Source organism: Diplotaxodon limnothrissa, linkage group LG5, assembly GCF_057381915.1.
Source record: "Diplotaxodon limnothrissa isolate DT_005_m linkage group LG5, D_limnothrissa_male_GT1.1, whole genome shotgun sequence".
In the NCBI taxonomy this organism is placed as follows: domain Eukaryota; kingdom Metazoa; phylum Chordata; class Actinopteri; order Cichliformes; family Cichlidae; genus Diplotaxodon; species Diplotaxodon limnothrissa.
In genome coordinates, this window is record NC_140600.1 from 965,953 (window position 1) to 987,685 (window position 21,733).

At 41.8% G+C, this 21,733-nt stretch overlaps 1 protein-coding gene across 1 annotated transcript in view; it reads left to right on the top strand.

The window, feature by feature from the left end:
- LOC146631409 (NACHT, LRR and PYD domains-containing protein 3-like) overlaps positions 1-18,058 on the top strand; it is a 66,390-nt gene extending 48,332 nt beyond the window's left edge. Inside the window, exons 4-11 of the mRNA XM_085352933.1 lie at positions 16-220; positions 372-2,169; positions 3,363-3,536; positions 3,750-3,923; positions 4,100-4,273; positions 9,584-9,757; positions 17,328-17,374; positions 17,523-18,058. Coding sequence (XP_085209059.1) covers positions 16-220; positions 372-2,169; positions 3,363-3,536; positions 3,750-3,923; positions 4,100-4,273; positions 9,584-9,757; positions 17,328-17,374; positions 17,523-18,058 — 3,282 coding nt within the window. The remainder of the gene's footprint in view (positions 1-15; positions 221-371; positions 2,170-3,362; positions 3,537-3,749; positions 3,924-4,099; positions 4,274-9,583; positions 9,758-17,327; positions 17,375-17,522) is intronic.
- Positions 18,059-21,733: the final 3,675 nt, after the last annotated feature.

The window sequence follows — 21,733 nt, forward strand, 5'->3', positions numbered from 1 at the left end:
AATATTCTGTTCCAGCTGCTGGAGGACAACATCATCACTTTTGTGAAGAACGAACTGAAGAAGATCCAGAAGGCTCTGAATCCAAATAAGCCCCAGTGCTTGGGGTTTCAGAGGGAGGATGATGAGCAGAGGAGAAACAGCAGAGAGGCATTTGTGAAGATCACAGTGGACTTCCTGAGGAGAATGAAGCAGGAGGAGCTGGCTGACCGTCTGCAGAGCAGTAAGAGGATTTATCTAAAGATTTAAGCTGCTGGATAAATGAGACACTTGTGACACCAGTGTGTTCAGTCATTTCTCAGTGGGTCAGAAATTGTCATCAGCATTTTGTAAAATGTGATTGTTAAAGTTGCATTTTTATTATTATTATTCAGAACTTCCAGCTGCTGTTTGTCATCGTAACCTTAAGTCTAAGCTGAAGAAGAAGTTCCAGTGTGTGTTTGAGGGCATCGCTAAAGCAGGAAACCCAACCCTCCTGAATCAGATCTACACAGAGCTCTACATCACAGAGGGAGGGACTGCAGAGGTCAATGATGAACATGAGGTCAGACAGATTGAAACAGCATCCAGGAAACCAGACAGACCAGAAACAACCATCAGACAAGAAGACATCTTTAAAGCCTCACCTGGCAGAGATGAACCAATCAGAACAGTGCTGACAAAGGGAGTGGCTGGCATTGGGAAAACAGTCTTAACACAGAAATACAGCCTGGACTGGGCTGAAGACAAAGCCAACCAGCACATCCAGTTCATATTTCCATTCACTTTCAGAGAGCTGAATGTGCTGAAAGAGGAAAAGTTCAGCTTGGTGGAACTTGTTCATCACTTCTTTACTGAAACCAAGGAAGCAGGAATCTGCAGCTTTGAAGACTTCCAGGTTGTGTTCATCTTTGATGGTCTGGATGAGTGTCGACTTCCTCTGGACTTCCACAAAACTACAATCCTAACTGACCCTAGAAAGTCCACCTCAGTGGATGTGCTGCTGATAAACCTCATCAGGGGGAAACTGCTTCCCTCTGCTCGCCTCTGGATAACCACACGACCAGCAGCAGCCAATCAGATCCCTCCTGACTGTGTTGACATGGTGACAGAGGTCAGAGGGTTCACTGACCCACAGAAGGAGGAGTACTTCAGGAAGAGATTCAGAGATGAGGAGCAGGCCAGCAGGATCATCTCCCACATCAAGACATCACGAAGCCTCCACATCATGTGTCACATCCCAGTCTTCTGCTGGATCACTGCTACAGTTCTGGAGGATGTGCTGGAAACCAGAGAGGGAGGACAGCTGCCCAAGACCCTGACTGAGATGTACATCCACTTCCTGGTGGTTCAGGCCAAAGTGAAGAAGGTCAAGTATGATGGAGGAGCTGAGACAGATCCACACTGGAGTCCCAAGAACAGGAAGATGATGGAGTCTCTGGGAAAACTGGCTTTTGATCAGCTGCAGAAAGGAAACCTGATCTTCTATGAATCAGACCTGAAAGAGTGTGGCATCGATATCAGAGCAGCCTCAGTGTACTCAGGAGTGTTCACACAGATCTTTAAAGAGGAGAGAGGACTGTACCAGGACAAGGTGTTCTGCTTCATCCATCTGAGTGTTCAGGAGTTGCTGGCTGCTCTTCATGTCCATCTGACCTTCAGCAACTCTGGACTCAATCTGCTGGAACAACAACAAACAACATCCAAGAAGTCTGAAACAGGAGAATCTGCAAAGAAACACTTCTACCAGAGTGCTGTGGACAAGGCCTTACAGAGTCCAAATGGACACCTGGACTTGTTCCTCCGCTTCCTCCTGGGTCTTTCCCTGCAGACCAATCAGACTCTCCTACGAGCCCTGATGACACAGACAGGAAGTAACTCACAGACCAATCAGGAAACAGTCCAGTACATCAAGATGGAGCTCAGTAAGAATCTCTCTGCAGAGAAAAGCATCAATCTGATCCACTGTCTGAATGAACTGAATGATCGTTCTCTAGTGGAGGAGATCCAACAATACAGGACTTCAGGAAGTCTCTCCACAGGTAAACTGTCTCCTGCTCAGTGCTCAGCTCTGACCTTCATCTTACTGTCATCAGAAGAAGATCTGGATGAGTTTGACTTCAAGAAATACTCTGCTTCAGAGGAGGCTCTTCTGAGGCTGCTGCCAGTGGTCAAAGCCTCCAACAAAGCTCTGTGAGTAAACATGTTGTCATCGCTTCATTGTTAAAATCATGGGAAATAAATCAGAAATGCTGAGTTCAAAGAGCACTGTAACATTTTTTTAAAATAGTAAATTAAATGATCATCAGTCACTCGGTAAATATATGGTAGTTTTAATGTTTCACTCCAGCATTTCTAAAACACACTTTGTTCTGTAACTCTTATCAAAGGACAATCCAGACCCAGCCTATAAGAACATGAGCTCTGATGCTTCAGCCCCTCTGACAGGTTTATTATCCTCAGCTTGTTCACTTGTCTCCAACTCCAGGAGTTTGGTTGTTTTATTCTAAAGCACAAACTTCACCTGCCAGACTTCACCTACATCTTTTTCTGATGTTCATAATTTAAGTTCAAGTTTGTATCTCACTTTCAGTGCACACCCTCCCTTTTTAAATATAAATCTCTGCTGTGCTGTCATGTTTTCATCCTGTATGGAGGGAGAAACTCGGTCTTCATTACTGAAATTGCCTCTAAGGTCGTGTTTCTTGTCAGTAACCATATGTAACTGTAAGGCTTCCATAACCAGTGTTATCACAGAATTACAGTGGGTTCACTCTGGGTCCTCTACAGTTTCTTCCCACTGTCCACAGACATGCAGTTAGGTTACCTGGTGATCTAAACTTCATGCAGGTGTGAGTGAGAGTGGTTGTCTGTCCCTCTGTGGGCTTAGTGGAAGAGACTGGATGGATCTCTGCTTTGTCTTTGATATATGCTGACAGCAAACATTCTCCATGAAGTCTGCATTTCAGCTCATCTCCTTTATACACACCTTTAACAGGAAGAGTTTTATACAGCTAGTGTTTAAAATCCAGTGTTATTCACAATACACAGGTAATGAGCATGATTATTGAATTACTAAAATTTTCTAAAATAATTGTTTTAGTTAATATTGTATGACAGTGTACACAGAATTATTAGCTCAGTAGGCAGAGTGGTCGCCCCATGATCATAAGGTCAGGGGTCGAATCCACCGAATAGTTACCTTGTGGTACCCCTGAGCAAGGTACCATCAAGGTACCAATCATGTGCACTGGACTGGTAGCACTCATAGTCTCATAGGTTTAAATAAATTTTTAAAAAAAAGGGTTCAACATATAAACAAATTTAATTTGATCACATATATTGTTTGTTTTTTTTTGTTTTTGTTTTTTTCCTTTCTCTCACAGACTGAGCAGCTGTAACGTCTCAGAGGAAGGCTGTGAAAATTTGTTGTCAGTGGTCAGCTCCCAGTCCTGTAGTCTGAGAGAGCTGGACCTGAGTACCAACAGCCTGAAGGCTTCAGCAGTAAAGCTTCTGTCTGCTGCAGTGGAGAGTCCACATGCCAAACTGAATGTTCTGAGGTCAGATCAATTTGTATTCTGTTTAGTTCTGTTTGTTTGTGTGTTTGATGTTTGTTTTTGTTTATATCTTTATCCAGTTATCCTTGTTTCATAGCATTTTTATTCATTTCCAAGTTAAGGTAAACTTATACTAACCTGCTCAGCACAAGACAATAAGCTATTGCACCCTGATTACACTTTAACAACAATCTTTATTCATGTTTTTATCTTCAGACTTAACATCTGTGAACTCTCAGAGGAAAACTGTGAAGCTCTGTCCTCAGTTCTCAGCTCGCAGTCCTCTACTCTGACAGAGCTGGACCTGAGTATCAGAAAGCTGCAGGATTCAGGAGTGAAGCTTCTGTCTGCTGGACTACAACGTTTAAACTGTAAACTGAATACTCTGAGGTCAGATCAGAAAACATTTAGTTTTTAGAATTATTAATTAAAGTTCATACATATGATGTTGTATCTTAGTATGTTTATGTTTCCTTTAAAAATAGAAAGTCAACATTTAATGTTGTGAAATGTATTAACAAACTCTACATGAGTACTTGTTTTATAGATTGTCTTTTATTTTTCAGACTGAGTGGCTGTAACCTGTCAGAGAGAAGCTGTGAAGCTCTGTCCTCAGTCCTCAGCTCCCAGTCCTCCAGTCTGAGAGAGCTGGACCTGAGTAACTCTGACCTGCAGGATTCAGGAGTGAAGCTTCTGTCCGCTGGACTAAAGAGTTCACAGTGTGCAGTGGAAACTCTCAGGTCAGGATTCAAACTTTTCCACAGATGATCATTTGAAATGTGATTTATATTATTGTATAAACAGGTAACTTTTACAGCTGTCAAGTGAACTTTTATTCACATTTGAGTGGATAATTGGACTCTGAATTACTAAAAGTTGTTATAGTCATGTCTCTGTTTATTTAAAAAAATACTTCATGCACTGCCTAATTTAAAGATTTAGGCTCCTTTGGGCCCATAATATATATATTTGATTTCTTTGTGAATGAAATTAGGAGGATATTGGCGACTGCTGATTGGCTCGCTGTTTGTTTTTTATTCACAGTACTTAATTTTAAAGGCTGATTTCTCAAAATGAGATGTTTATCTTTTCTTCTACAACACGTGGAGCCACCAAATCTTCTTGCTTGATTTATTCATTACAGTTTGATTTAAAGAATATTAGACTCGTAACATAATAAATATATTTATTTCACTTCTTCTTGAGAGAAAGAGAGGGATGACTGGGTGAGCTCCAGTGGTTCATCCCAGCAGAGAGAGCGGCACACTGGGCTGCAAATGATCACAGTAGTAATGGCCATAGTTTGATAAAACAGGCAGTCTTACCCTGTAGAAAATACAGGGTTCTGGTGCCGATGTGGGGGAGGGGAGTCGCCCGGTACTAACTACATACTACTAACTACCTCATTCAGATGTCTTCCGTACTAACCTTGATAACAAGTAACTGCAGTAGCCTTATAGGTCAAATCAGTTTCACCTGTTAAAGTTAGCTCCACTATTAATTAGGGGTGGGGGAAAAAATCGATACTGTGTAGTATCGTGATATTTTGTTTGCTAATAATGTATCGATACAGGGACAGCAGAAATCGATATTTTGTTACAAACAATTTTTTCTCTGAAGTCAACATGCTCTGGAGTCAGAGCATGTTGACTTCAGAGCATGTTGATCCTTTTTCTGAGCAACAATCCTGACATTCCTTCACTGTCCAAATGTGTTTAACTTTTTTTTTGGCAGCAATAAACATGACAGTTTACTTATTTTAATTTAAGACATGTTTAATTTTAATTAAGTTTGAAACTTTTTTATTTAATGTAAAATTATATTTTGTTTTAATTTACTTTCAAATTCTTCAGTTGCTGAATGGGCTGCATAGTTTTCATAAATTGCATAGTTCAGAATAGCTATAATTGTACCAGATGGTTGCATTCAGTTAAGTTGGACTAGACTGTAATACAAACCGTTCAGTTTGTCAACAATAAAACTGACTGAAATGAGAGAAAGACTGAGTGTGAGACTTTGATATTAGATAAAATGAATATTGATAAAGTTTACCTTTATGTGCAGAATTTAAATATCGCAAAATATTTTAAAAAATCGCAATAATATCGTATCGTGCGTTAAGTATTGTGATAATATCGTATCGCGAGTTGTATGGTGATTCCCACCTCTACTATTAATGGTGTCACTTGTTATTTCTGGGATGAGTTTAGTAGCCTGAACAGCTGCTTAAAGGAAAGTAATTAAATAATAAAAATAACCTAAGTCCGGGGGAACCTGCAAGAGCTGTTTGCACAAAGAATAATGCTCAGACTTTGAGGTTTTATCGTTTTACACAAGGTTTAAAAATGAATGTCCACAATTGAATTGCAGAAATTGTTATTGAGCTAATACTGATGTAGTTGTTATCTTTGGTAAGGAGAGGTTGGAGGAAGGATGAGCACAGTCAGGCCTAAAGATGCTCTTAATAATAATAATGGATTGCATTTATATAGCGCTTTTCGAGACCCTCAAAGACCCTTTACAATCCCACTACAGGGAGTGCAGAATTATTAGGCAAGTTGTATTTTTGAGGAATAATTTTATTATTGAACAACAACCATGTTCTCAATGAACCCAAAAAACTCATTAATATCAAAGCTGAATGTTTTTGGAAGTAGTTTTTAGTTTGTTTTTAGTTTTAGCTATTTTAGGGGGATATCTGTGTGCGCAGGTGACTATTACTGTGCAGAATTATTAGGCAACTTAACAAAAAACAAATATATACTCGTTTCAATTATTTATTTTTACCAGTGAAACCAATATAACATCTCCACATTCACAAATATACATTTCTGACATTCAAAAACAAAACAAAAACAAATCAGCGACCAATATAGCCACCTTTCTTTGCAAGGACACTCAAAAGCCTGCCATCCATGGATTCTGTCAGTGTTTTGATCTGTTCACCATCAACATTGCGTGCAGCAGCAACCACAGCCTCCCAGACACTGTTCAGAGAGGTGTACTGTTTTCCCTCCTTGTAAATCTCACATTTGATGATGGACCACAGGTTCTCAATGGGGTTCAGATCAGGTGAACAAGGAGGCCATGTCATTAGTTTTTCTTCTTTTATACCCTTTCTTGCAGCCACGCTGTGGAGTACTTGGACGCGTGTGATGGAGCATTGTCCTGCATGAAAATCATGTTTTTCTTGAAGGATGCAGACTTCTTCCTGTACCCCTGCTTGAAGAAGGTGTCTTCCAGAAACTGGCAGTAGGACTGGGAGTTAAGCTTGACTCCATCCTCAACCCGAAAAGGCCCCACAAGCTCATCTTTGATGATACCAGCCCAAACCAGTACTCCACCTCCACCTTGCTGGCGTCTGAGTCGGACTGGAGCTCTCTGCCCTTTACCAATCCAGCCACGGGCCCATCCATCTGGCCCATCAAGACTCACTCTCATTTCATCAGTCCATAAAACCTTAGAAAAACCAGTCTTGAGATATTTCTTGGCCCAGTCTTGACGTTTCAGCTTGTGTGTCTTGTTCAGTGGTGGTCGTCTTTCAGCCTTTCTTGCCTTGGCCATGTCTCTGAGTATTGCACACCTTGTGCTTTTGGGCACTCCAGTGATGTTGCAGCTCTGAAATATGGCCAAACTGGTGGCAAGTGGCATCTTGGCAGCTGCACGCTTGACTTTTCTCAGTTCATGGGCAGTTATTTTGCGCCTTGGTTTTTCCACACGCTTCTTGCGACCCTGTTGACTATTTTGAATGAAACGCTCGATTGTTCGATGATCACGCTTCAGAAGCTTTGCAATTTTGAGACTGCTGCATCCCTCTGCAAGATATCTCACTATTTTTGACTTTTCTGAGCCTGTCAAGTCCTTCTTTTGACCCATTTTGCCAAAGGAAAGGACGTTGCCTAATAATTATGCACACCTGATATAGGGTGTTGATGTCATTAGACCACACCCCTTCTCATTACAGAGATGCACATCACCTAATATGCTTAATTGGTAGTAGGCTTTCGAGCCTATACAGCTTGGAGTAAGACAACATGCATGAAGAGGATGATGTGGACAAAATACTCATTTGCCTAATAATTCTGCACTCCCTGTATTCATTCACTCTCACATTCACACACTGGTGGAGGTAAGCTACAGTTGTAGTGGTAGGTTAGGTTTTGCCCAAGGACAAAATGACCAAGACAGAGAGAGCTGGCTCATCAGACAGACAAGCTCATCTTGTAACCTACTGGTTCGCTGGTCAGCACACCAGCTGACTAGCGAACCGGCTAACTAGCACACTGGCTAACTAGCACACCAGCTAACTAGCACACCGGCTAAATAGCAAATCAGCTAACTAGCAGACCAGCTAACGGCAGCCACAAGCTGAAGGACGATTAAATGTAGTGGAGATATCAGAGATGACACTGGTGTGTCCGATTCACTCTTTAGCACTCTGGTCACTCCGGTGTGTCAGCCAGAACACCACTGAAGGCCAAATGATCCCAGCATGTGGAATAAAGAGCTTAAGGTTTGGTTTAAGACACTTTATTCTTTCACTGATTGATTCTTGCGGCTGTGATCATGTGTGTGGTTTCTTACAAAAAGGAAGTATACATGACAAATAAGATGAATAGATAAGATACATATCCAGTTATATGCATACGTCGGTATAGCTAACATAACCATTGATAAGGTCAAAGATCACAGCACTATAATGCAGTAATGTTAAACACAAAGGTGTATATCTACATAAATCTGTCCTATCAGTGATCAGGGTACTGTAGTATACTTCCACTACATAAACTATAGAAACTAAACGACATTAGTGTGACTTTAAGTTACCATCAGTACAGACGAACTGATGGTAGTTGTACAAAATAAAGGCATTGCAATTATTGTGAAGGGCTTCCGGTTAAACTAAGATCAGCTGATTACCTCATAACAAATTGTTTGCTATAGAACGCAGCTCCCACTCTTCATTAATATCATGTACTGTAACTCCCAAGTAACCATGGTTACCCAGCCACGCCCAGTAGTCTCCAGAGAGACCAACAGCTGGTGCACGTTGTAACGCCGTGGCTTTCATAGTCTCTCCTTTTTCTACAGCTCATGTGTTCTTCTTGTGATGGTGCGTCTTGAGGGAGGCTCATACATGCCGTCATTTGTTGATCCTAAGAACGTTCCTCAGACCGACTTCTTCAACAACACTAATCGGCCTGCAGTTTGTAGCTACTCACTTCACTGTGGTGTTTGTTAGCTTGTCTTTCTTTGGTTTTATCCTGACTCCTCCCACAAGCTGATCCTACGTAGTCTGCCCAAGCCTCCCACCTCTGTTTGTTTGGGTGGTTTGTTTGCTGCCATCAACAGCGTGTAATGCATTTAAGTGATACTTCAGACATGAAGTACTGCGACAATAAAAAACTCAACTTTGCTTAAAAATAACTTTAGTTGTATCAACACTGCCCTCTGGAATAATTAGACTTTGGTGACAAACTGATGTGATCTCCATGTTTCCTTTGTTGGACTGTGGGCGAGTGTCAGAACTGAATGTACTGAGTAACATGTGGAGTTTAAATATGTGTCAGTTCCAGTTTTAGAGCTCTAAAGTGCAGCTATCATGTTAGGAATATGTTAGGAATAGACAGGAACACTGAGCACACTGAGGTCAAATCTTTATTTATCCAGTTCATCTGTAGGCTGAGCTCAGTCCATCCATTTAGTGAAATGATGTTTAAAGGTCTCCTTGTTCTGTGAGCGTGCACAGATCCTGAAGCAGAAAGCCTGGGTTACAGAGAAATGATCATCACTGTGATGATGCTCACCATCTCTGACTGGGATTTGAGGTTTTGTCAAAGCAGCAAAGAAAGCCTGGCTATGTTGGACTGGGTGTGGCAGCAGCTCCCAGTTTGAGTTCAGGAGACAGACACCCTCTCTACTTTGAAGATCAGCTTCAAACTTTCCTTTTTGATAAAGCTTCGAGCTGGATCAGGTGACCCTGAACCATCCCTTAGTTATGCTGCTATAGAGATGGATAACAGATGGATTGTTGTTTTGTGTGTCTGCAGTCTGTCAGGCTGTCTGATCACAGAGGAAGGCTGTACTTCTCTGGCCTCAGCTCTGAGCTCCAACCCCTCCCTTCTGAGAGAGCTGGATCTGAGCTACAATCATCCAGGTGACTCAGGAATGAAGCTTCTGTCGGCTGGACTGAAGGATCCAGGCTGGAGACTGGACACTCTCAGGTATGGAGAGAATGTCTGATATAGGAGGAAGAGCTGGAATCATTTCCTGTGTCTTTCACTCACTTCCTGTTTGTTTCCTGCAGATGAGACATGAACAATCACACATGCAGGAATATTTGCAGGGACAGACACACTAGTCTAGCTGGATAGTACATGGATATTTATTTAGGGGGTCTTCAAGGAGTCTGTTTGCAGGAACATTAATGATAACTGATAAGTCATGTTGAGAGTTTCATTAAAAGTAGACTTACAGTTAGGTAATATTTGGACAGAGACAACATTTTGTAACTTTAGATCTAAGTATCAGCCATGTGTGTGTTTCCCATGCTGTATGTCCACAGTCACAGTGACAGTCAGTGACACTGACAGAAGGATGAAACAAGGCTGTGAATCATTTCAGTCTGTGTGTGTGACAAAGAGGCAGACAGGAGCAGCTAACATTTGGAAATGGAAGCTTACTGGAAACACTACATTCACGGCTGAATTCACAATAGATTTGTTCTCAAGTGCACATTTAGCAGCTAATGCTAATACTGTTTTCCCTTTGCTTTCTACAGCAGCTATTGCTAAGTAGGCCACTTTGCTCCGCTAAGGATTTGTGTGACCATGATGGAGACTCTGATAAGCTAATGCTGCTAAGCTAATGCTGTTTATGGGCCCTGTTAGAATCAATATTTCATTCTCATTCTGTTGTTTGAGAACAATATTAACGTTTCACATCATTATAACACAAGAGAAAAGGGTATTGGCATTAGCTACTAGTGCTTATTCACCTCAAATTACCTTTAGCTGCTAATGGCAGCCTACTTAGCATTAACTCCTCACTAATATAATGCTAATTTACATCAAATTAGCATTAACTGCTCATATTGTTATAAGGAAAGAGAAAACGGTATTAGCATTTGCTGCTAATAATTATTCACCCCTAATTAGAATAAGCCGCTAAAAGCAGCCAACTTAGCATTAATTCCTCACTTTGTTGTTACCCAACGGAAAAGAGTATTAGTATTAGCTACTATCATTTTTAATAAGTAAGAGAAAACAGTATTAGCAGTAGCGCATAATGCTAATTCACGTCAACGTAGTATTAGTTAATAATGGCAGCCTACTTAGCATTAACTGCTCACTAATATAATGCTAATTCGCATCAAATTAGCATTAGCTGCTCAAGTTGTTATAAGGAAAAAGAGAAAACGGTATTAGTATTAGCTGCTAATAATTATTCACCCCTAATTAGAGTTAGCCCCTAATGGCAGTCTACTTAGCATTAACTCCTGACATTGTTATAATGCAGGGGAAAAGAGTTACCATTATCGGATAATGCTAATTCTCATCAAATTAGCATTAGTTAATAACGGTAGACTTCATATCATTAGCTGCTGTCATTCTTACAAAGCAAACAGTATGAGCATTAGCTGTTAATCCTTTTTCATCTAAAATTAGAATTAGCCACTAATGGCGTATTGTTAAAAAGTAAGAAAAAACATTGTTAGCATAAGCGGATAATGCTAATTCATCTCAAATTAGTATTAGCTAATAATGGCACCTGCTTAGCATTAGCTGGTCACATTGTTATAAGGCAAGAAAATATGGTATTAGCATTAGCGGCCAATTTCTATTTACCTAAAATTAGCATTAGCGACTAATGGCAATCTACTTAACATTACCTCCTCACTAATACAATGCTAATTCACATCAAATTAGCATTAGCTGCTAACATCAGCCTACTTAGCACTAGTTGCTCACATTATTAAAAGGGAAGGGAAAAGTGTTAGCATTATCGGGTAATGCTAACTCGCATCAAATTAGCATTACCTAATAACCAGCGTTCTTAGCAGTAGCTGCTCACATTATTCACCTAAAATTAGCATTAGCCACTAATGGTAGCCTATAGCAAAAACTTCTTAATGCTAAATGAAGTTAATTAATGCTAAGTAGGTTTAACTGAAATTAAAGTAGTGTTAGCATTAGCTGCTGATATTGTTAAAAGGTAAGATAAAACATTGCTAGCAGCAGCGGATAATGCTAACACACATAATAATTAGCATTACCTAATAATGGCAGCCTTCTTAGCATTACCTGCTCATATTGTTATAATGCAAGGGAAAAGAGTTGGCAAAAACAGTGTTAGCATTAGTGGATAATGCTAATTCACCTAAATTAGCATTAGCTAATAATGGCTACGTACTTAGCATTACCTACTAATATTGATATAAAGCAAGAAAATATGGTATTAGCATTAGCTTCTAATGCTTTCTCATCTAAAATTAGAATTAGCCACTAATGGCATCCTATTTAGCATTAACTCTTCACATCGCAAGGGAAAAATTAGAATTCAATAAAAAAAAAAGTGTTCACATTAGCTACTTGTATTGTTAAAAAGTAAGAAAAAACATTGTTAGCATAAGGGGATAATGCTAATTCACCTCAAATTAGTATTAGCTAATAACGGCAACCTACATAGCATTAGCTGGTCACATTGTTACAAAGCAAGAAAATATGGTATTAGCATTATCTGCCAATTCCTATTCACCTAAAATTAGCATTACCTGCTAATGGCAGTCTACTTAGCATTAACTCCTCACTAATGTGATGCTAATTCACATTAAATTAGCTTTAGCATTAGCTGCTAGCATCAGCCTACCTAGCACTAGCTGCTCACATTGTTAAAAGGGAAGAGAATACGATATTAGCATTAGCTGGTAATATTTATTCACCCCTAATTAGAATTAGCCACTAATGACAGCATACTTAGCGTTAACTCCTCACATCGTTGTAATGCAAATGAGGCTAACTTGCATTAAATTAGACTGCTGTTATTAGCTAATGCTATTTAGCAGTAGCTGCTCACATTGTTATAAAGCAAAGGAAAACGATATGAGCATTAGGGTCTAATGCGTATTTGCCTTAAATTAGACGTAGGTGCTAATGGCAGCCTACTTAGCATTAGCAGCTCAGATGTTGTAATGCTAGGAAAAAGAGTGTTAGCATTAGCCGTTCACATTGTTAAAAAAAGTAAGTGTTAGCATTAGTGCATAATGCTAATTCATGTCAAATTAGCATTAGTTAATAACGGCAGCCTATTTAGCATTAGCAGATAATGTTGACCTTGGCCCACTGGAAAAGTTCAGAACTAAAGATTTAGGAGTGTTTCTCGATAGCTCTTTCTCGTTTGAGAAACAAATGAATTCTGTTATTAAAACCAGGTTTATATTGTTGATTGTCATTTATGCTTAGAAATATTTACTCATATATGCTTAGAGTTGTATAATCGATTGCATAATGATAGAGGTTTGATCCTGAGTAGTCTGTAAAGACTCTGTGTGCCTTCCAGAGTGCTCTGGCATGCACACACCACTTGGGGCCATGAGAGAGGTCGTACCCTCTCTTACTGATTTATGGTGTAGGACAGAGGTCTCAAACTCAATTTAGCTGGGGGCCGCTGCAGGCAGAGTCTGGGTGAGGCTGGGCCGCATTAGGTTTTCCACAAGAAAGGCATGGTTAAAAAATTCCAATCTTCTCAAATCTCTTTATTTTTATTTTTTAACACAAAATATGAAAAATGAATAAACAAATTAAGAATTAATAAGAAAATCAATCAATCTGTAAAACATAAATAAAATAATAATAAGATATTTTTAGTCAGTGAACTTGTGTGTTTCTTTCAGTCTTCTATATCTGCTGTGTTTAGATTGAAATGTCTGTATTAACAGTTCTATAACCTTCTTCTGAACATGAATGGAACACTGTAGAAAATGAACTGTTCTTCTGAACATGGCTTCTCTTGCCTACTCCTTGCTGCTAGAGACCTGGCAGCGTTTCCTCTCGCATAGCCGAGCCAGATTTGGCCTGAGGGAGGAAGCAGTTGCGACCTTCAGTATGTCTTGAAGATGATCATCCGTAAGTCTGGACCTGTACTTGGACTTATTGAAGTTCAAAGTGGAGAAGAGCTTTTCACACAAGTATGTGCTACCAAAAAGGCACATGGTCCGCTTGAACACTCGGGAAAGCCGAGGGAAACTAGGGCTCAAGTCTCTCAAAAATTGTCCAAGCTTGTCTGCTTTTCCACTCACCTCCCTGAACTTTGCTTTGAGTTCAGAGTTGCACTGCAGCTCAATGAGCTCCATTTGAAGCACAGAAGGGGCATCTTGCACATCAAAGGAGAAGGGGTCCGCAAAAATGTGAAAGGTGGCTCTGTGTGTCTTGAAGTCAGCAAATCTGTGATCAAATTCCTCCTGTAGCCTCAAAATGACATCAACATACTCGTCAGCACTGAATGGTGTGCCTGCATCCACGAGTGCCTTGCATGCTGGGAAATGGCAAAGGTTTGTCTGAGAGAGCTGAGCTTTCCAGAGCGCCAGTTTTGTGGAGAATGCTCTCACGTTGTCATAGGCAGCACTGACAAGTTGCCCCTGGCCTTGTAACGTCTTGTTCAGTACATTAAGCTCATGTGTCATATCAACAAGAAAAGCTGAGTCCATGAGCCATTTGGGATCAGTTAGCACAGGAACACTAACTCCATCCTTCTCCATGAAGGCTTCACTTCTGCTCTCAACTCAAAAAGTCTCTTTAATACATTTCCCCTGCTGAGCCAACGTACCTCAGTGAAGTCGAGCACATCCCCATATTCTGACTCCATTTCCTCTAAAAAAGCTCAGAACCTTCGGTGCTTTAAGCCCCTGGATCTGATTTGGTTGATGCATTTCACAACAATAGACATCACATTGTCAAACTTCAGGCATTTGCTGCAAAGGACCTGCTGATGGATGATGCAGTGCAGAGCAATGGCCTCCTCCACGCCTTCCTCTTCCAGTTTGTTTTGTGCCACCAGTCCATGTTTCCTCCCTGTCATTGATGGCGCTCCATCTGTTGTTATTCCAACAAACCTCTTCCATGGCAAACCAACATTCTCAATGGCATCACACAGCTTGTAAATATCTGCTGAGCGGTGGTCTGGCCATGCATTGGAATTACTGTGAGCAGCTCCTCCATCACTTCAAAACTGTCATCAACACCACGGACATACATTGGGAGCTGGGCAGTGTCGGTGATGTCTGTGGTCTCATCAAGAGCGACTGAGTATACACTGAAACATTTGGCTTTCTCACACAGTTGGTCATAAATGTCACTTGACAGGTCAGAAATGCGATCTGCTGCGGTGTTGGCAGAAAGGCTGATGTTGCTAAACTGACCTTTCTTTCCCGGACAGACTATATTTGCAGCCTGCAACATGCACTTTTAGACAAATGCACCTTCTGTGAATGGCTTCCCTGCTTTAGCAATCATCTCACTAACCACGTGGCTCCGACTGCTGCATTATTCTCTTTGGTTGCTTTCTTGGAGAAATCTTGCTGCCTCAGTAGATCTGTTTTAAGACTGGCAACCCGGTTCGCTCTCTCGTCTCCCTGGTATTTTGCATCCAGCTCAGCATGTCTAGTTGTGTAATGACGTTTCAAATTGTATTCCTTGTGCAGCGCAACTTTCTCTGTGCAAATAAGACAGGTCGGGGTGCCCCTGTGCTCAACAAAGAAATATTGCATTTCCCACTTTTCCTGAAATTGTCGGTGCTCATCACCAACCTTTCTCTTCACCGCAGGCTTTGAAAAAGACATGTTTGGGGCTATGTGACATTTATAATTCTACTTGGTGTCACTGTCGCATTGAAGTTTCAATCAAGCGTTTAGCCGACGGACGGGGAACGTCTCAACGCGTAGAGAACGTCATTTCTGCTTCTTTTTCTTGCAACCGTAGCACGGCGATCGGCAGATAAAAAGCCGGTAGCAGTTGTTACGAAATCAGTTTTACCCCGGTTCTTTTTATTCCTCGAGCATCCAGAGATGGCACCGGACTCAGTAGTCATTTTTACAAAATCTTTATTCATCTTTATTCATCTTCATTTAAGCATGCACTTCTAGAAGGGAAGATGAGGCCGGTGTCCCTCTGCAAAAATCTTCACCCCTTTGTTAGTTACAGCCAGCTTTATAGAAGTGACCCCATTATAAAACTCCCTACGGTGTGCTGCAAACTCTGTCTGTGTCTATGTGCACGAGCACGTGAATGCCTACATGTGCACGTTCCCACGTGTCTATGTGAGTGTAAAGTGTCATACATTATCAAACTAACATTACATTTTCATATTAAGGTGGGGCCAAAAGCTATCGTCCTGCGGGCCGCAATTGGCCCACCGGCCGCGAGTTTGAGACCCCTGGTGTAGGAGGACACCTACTCTGTGTCTGGTTAAGTATAAGAGCCCTTTGTTAGGGGGACCGCTGGACTCTTAGCACCAGCTTTGGGGTCACAGGGTCACATCTGGAACACACACACACACACACACACACACACACAGACACACACACAGACAGACACACAGACACAGACACACACACAGACAGACACACAGACACAGACACACACACACACACAGACACACAGACACAGACACACACACACGCACAGACACACACACACGCACAGACACACACACACGCACACACACAGACAGACACACAGACACACACACAGACACAGACACACACACACGCACAGACACACACACACGCACACACACAGACAGACACACAGACACACACACACACACACACACACAGACACACACACACAGGCACACGCACACAGACACAGACGCACACACACACAGACACACACACACAGGCACACGCACACAGACACAGACGCACACACACACAGACACACACAGACACGCACAGACACACACACACACACACACACAGACACACAGACGCACACACACACACACACACACACACACACACAGACACACACACACACACACACACACACACACACACACACACACTATGCACAGACTGGTACTCTTTGTTCATACCTGTGTAAGACGTCATAATGAACTTGTGCATATTCATGTAAGCTCAATAAAGAGCAGTGTTACGAGGGAGCAGACGAGAGCGACTGAGGTCAAGTGAAGGAACGGCGCTGTCACAGTTCTCTCCCTCATCAATTGTCTGGTTCCAGCGGTGGGTCTGTGCTAGACGACCCATCACCAGCTGTTTCCACTGGTTACCAGTACGTGGTAGAATCCACTTCCAGATCTGGTTGTCTTTAAATCTGTGAATGGATTGGCTCCATCTTATCTCTCTTTAACAAAAGAATCCAAGTGGAGCCCTCAGGTCTGCAGATAAGCAGCTTCTGACCAGAACTAGACGTAAAAACAGAGGTGAGCTTTATCGATGGCTGCAGCCAAACTCTGGAACAGTCGCCCTTCACATCAGGTCGTCACCAACACTGGACATTTTTAAAAGCCGGTTGGAAACACATTTGTACTCTGTAGCTTTCAATCCTGACCAGTCTTTATAGTCATTACTGTGTATGTTTCCTATTTTCTCTCTACTCTGTGCAGCACTTTGGCTCAAGCTGTTTTTAAATGTGCTGATAAATAAATGTAGATTTCTTTGAATAAAACAGTGGAGCCGAGCTTTGAGCTCAGTGTGTAACAGTGTGTGTGTGAGAGCCATGTAATGTCCATGTGTGCATGCTGACTGTGCTGCTCTGACCCCCCTCCTCCTTTCAGGGTGGAGCCTGCTGGAGTCCGATGGTTGAGACCAGGTCTGAGGAAGTGTAAGTGTGTTTTTAATGGGATTCATGAAAACAAAGCAGCACACATTCAACCATCTTCATCATGTCAGGAGTCATCATCAAAGTGTCAATCAATGAACAGATGATGGATCAATAACTGCAGCTGGATTGTGTTTGTTCTCTCCATCAGATTCCTGTCAACTCACAATCGACACAAACACAGTGAACACAGAGCTCCAACTGTCTGACAACAACAGGAAGGTGACATATGTGGAGGAGGTTCAGTCATATCCTGATCATCCAGACAGATTTGATGTTTGGAATCAGCTGCTGTGTAGAAATGGTCTGACTGGTCGCTGTTACTGGGAGGTCGAGTGGAGAGGAAGCGTTTATATATCAGTGAGTTACAGAAGCATCAGAAGGAAAGGACGCAGTTATGACTGTTGGTTTGGATACAATGATCAGTCCTGGAGTCTGTACTGCCCTGATCGTGGTCCTGATTCTGTCTGGCACAATAGCAGACACACATCCATCTCCTCCTCCTCCTCCTCCTCTGTCTCTAACAGAGCAGCAGTGTATGTGGACTGTCCTGCTGGCACTCTGTCCTTCTACAGAGTCTCCTCTGACACTCTGATCCACCTCCACACCTTCAAGACCACATTCACTCAAACTCTTTATCCTGGGTTTAGTGTCTGGTATCCTGGTTCCTCAGTGTCCCTGTGCTGAGTGGAGTGTAAAGAGTGTCTCCTGTTACAGAAACACTCTGACTGTTGAACAGATAGTTCAGTCTGTACATGTCTGTCTCTTTCACTCACAAACACGTTTTCAGATTCATGGATTCAATCAGTTGATGTTTGAAACTCTTCTAAATGATTCCTTGTAAACTTCTTCCTCTTCAGTCACAAACAAACAGGAAGTGATGTCACATGTGTTCCTGTCCACACAGCAGAATGAGTCTATTGCTGACAGTGATGTACAAACAGAGTGAGCATTTCTGAGGCCCAAAATAAACTGAGTAGTTCACTGAATGAACAATGGACTGTGAGCTCAGTTCCTTCATCATTAGTATGGATTATATATGTATATGTATTATATTAGTATCATATATATCAGGTGCTGCTGCTTTCAGTCATTGTGCAAATGTGCTGTTTGTAAGGTTGTAAAGCTGCAGTCAGCTGAGACTGAAGAAGTCACCTGATCAGTGAGCAAACGTTTCTGAAAACGTCCAGATGAACAGAATCAACCTTTTGGGATCAGCCAGCAATGCAGCATCATTGTTGTTCAGCTTCAGAGGTTTGCAGGAATGAACTGATGACCAGAAACAGCTGCAAAGTCCAAGAAAATACCAGCTGGAGTTCAGCTGCATTTGAAGAAGTCAAAGAAAAGTAAGGATGGCAAAGGGCGACGTTTTCTTCCAAAGAGCTGCAAACATGGTCGACGCCTCATTAGAAGAATCATCTGGACGTTTGTGAGGAACTCTAACCAAGAAAGCAACGTCACACAGATCCAACAGACAGTTTCCATGACTGCAAGTGTTGAGTGGAAAAATGCTACATTGCATTATTGCATCCTCTCACCACAGGAGGCGCTGTTGGCACCACTGATTGCTGATCAGCTGTTCTCTGATGATCTGATTGATACTGTGAATAACGGGACTCACTGAACTCTGTGACACAGTGAAGATTACAGAGTTTAACTTCACCCTTTAAGACTGACCACAGAACCAAGTCCGCCAGAGCTTTTGTTATATTTTTACATGCTGTGGAGCCATTTGTGGGAGCATTTCAAGTTGCTATACATCAATACAACTGTTATAGCCCTAATTTTAATAATATGTATGCATTAAGTCCATAGTAACTACATAAACTGCAAAAAAAACCTCTGCTCATCCATCTCTGTGTGTATCAGGATACATTTGGTTCATAATACACAGAAAAATCAGAATTATTACCTGTAATAAATGTGAAAGATTCCTGCAGTGATAACCAGGCAGGACTGAAACACATCCAAGCTGTCACCACGGTAACAGCACCGCCCATCCACAGGTGAGGGGAGGAGCAAAAAGAGGGACTTTGACCATTTTATACTAAAAACACTCAACTAATGTTTCTAATATGAAACAAATAAGCCCACATTAATGTGAGCGTTTATTAAATAATAATAATGATGATTTCCTCCTGATCTCATTTCCACAGCAGAGAAAACTGTGGTGTATATTGAGGTGGAGGGTGTGGTCTGTGGCTCAGGTGTAGAGTGAGGGTGGGGTGCACCACAGCAGCATGCTGGGACTGCTGAGGGTGGAGGAGGGAGTGATGATGACATCAGAGCTGCAGCACAGAGACCAGTGAACACACAGTCTGTTCATCTTTGCATAGATACAATATACAGCACAATATTGAATGACAGACACGCTGTGGGAGCTTCCACAGATACACTGACGTCAGCATCCAGAGTCCTCCTGCTGCTCCCCCCTCAGAGCCCCGTGATCAGCACCAACACATTCAGTTAGATGACAGAGTCCAGCTGCAGCTAGAATCAGCTCCCCTCTGTGAACAACAGCACAGCGTCAGTGTTTCACACTCAGTGAAAGGAGGAAACAGCAGAAGAACACCATGTGTGCTACGTTTCCCAGGACACACTACAAACTGCACAAATACAGAGCAGCACGTGGAAGGACCTGGAGCTGCATTTACAGAGCTGCAGACAGCGTGATGTCCTGTATGGACAGGTGGAAGGAACCAAGTCCTCAGCTGGAACACTCGTGTTTGTCCACAGACAGGAAACACAGCAGGAAACTTCCTCACAGAAGTGCAGCTCATGGATAACACACTTCCTGTCAGTCAGAATGAGGCTGCAGCCAAACACAGAAAGGTGTTTTTGTCCAGATGAGCCCAGAGAAGAAACACGAGTGTTCACAGACATCAGAAGCTCAGAGAGGTGAAACATGAGGTTGGAGTCCTCGTCAGCATCCAGAAGAGCTGCTGTGAAACCCTGAGTACTCATGACAGACTCTGATGGCACAAACACATCATGATTCAAACAGAAAGACAAACATGGAGCTCCTGATCCTCCTGCATGAGAACAAGCTGACATGAGCGCTGTGTCTGAGAGTGTCTCCCTGTCACAGTGACAATAACACAGCTGCTGCTCACAGTCATTAAACTGACCTGAGGTCAGCTGTGCTCCTTACATATGAACCATGTGACCTCACATCAGTGCTGTGGATGACTGTAGTCATAGAAGAGTAGAGCTGTAGCAGGTGGTGTGAGGAGGAGGTGGTGTATTCTAGTTAACGCAGTACTGAAACACTCCAGCAGAGGGCGCTGTTAAGTCCTTATTGTAACACAGTTACTGTGTGCAGTTAGACTTCATACATAATCTGCACTTATTTCCATCAGACATGCTGTCAGGAAATGATTGGTTTCTATTGATTCTACTTCCTGTTGACTGGTTTGATGACAGTGAAACAATCACAGCTGATTGTGTGATGATGTAAACTGTCACTGTTACATTCAGTGTGTGTGACATAATGTTAGTGCAGGCTGATAACAGCCTGGTTCTGTTAGAAACACATGAACGTGTCCATAGATCAGTGTGTGTTTAACATGAGAGCTTCAGCCCTGCTGATGTGTTAAATAAAGACATGCAGGAAAACTGATGAGACTCTGAAATAACTCTTTATATTTATAATGTAACTCTGCATCAAAAGAACAACAAAGGATCCCAGACAGGTTTCTGTGAACAAAGACCATTCTGATGTTTCTGTGTTTCTAACACTTTGACATTATTAGTAAACAGACTGCAGTGAGCAGCATTTATAAAGAGCTTCTATATAAAGATATGACAGCTGTTTGACAAGTTTATCACTCTGTGTTTGGACCTGATCAGTCCAGCTGTTTACTTGAAACATGTTCATTTACCTGTTCTGTTATATTCATGTTCTTGTCTCTGTTGAAAACACATTTTAATGTCCCTCAGATTTTTCTCCCAGATGAATAAATATAAAAATGACACAAACTGACTGCAGCTACTTTTTGTCCTTTGTGTCAAAAACCTTCATGTGACTCATGAGAGACACGTTTCAGCTGTTTGTGACAGATCAGAGGCCAACAAGTCATTTATAACACTTTCCATCATTGTTTAAAGTTCTCAGTGTTTCTGTGTTGCTGCGTATAGGATCTCCCAGCATCATCACTGTGCTGTCCAATCATTGTGTGCGAGGTTACCCTTATAGTGCGATGTGTGTTTGCACAAAGAGAAGCATGTGTGTCAAATATAAATAAGCACAGAACAGAAACAGCTGCTCGTTTCTTCTGTTTAGAGTCAAGTTAGTGTTTTGTGTCTTTGTTTGAGGCCTGATGTCGAGCAGAGGTGTGTGTAACTGCACTGCTCTGTTATATG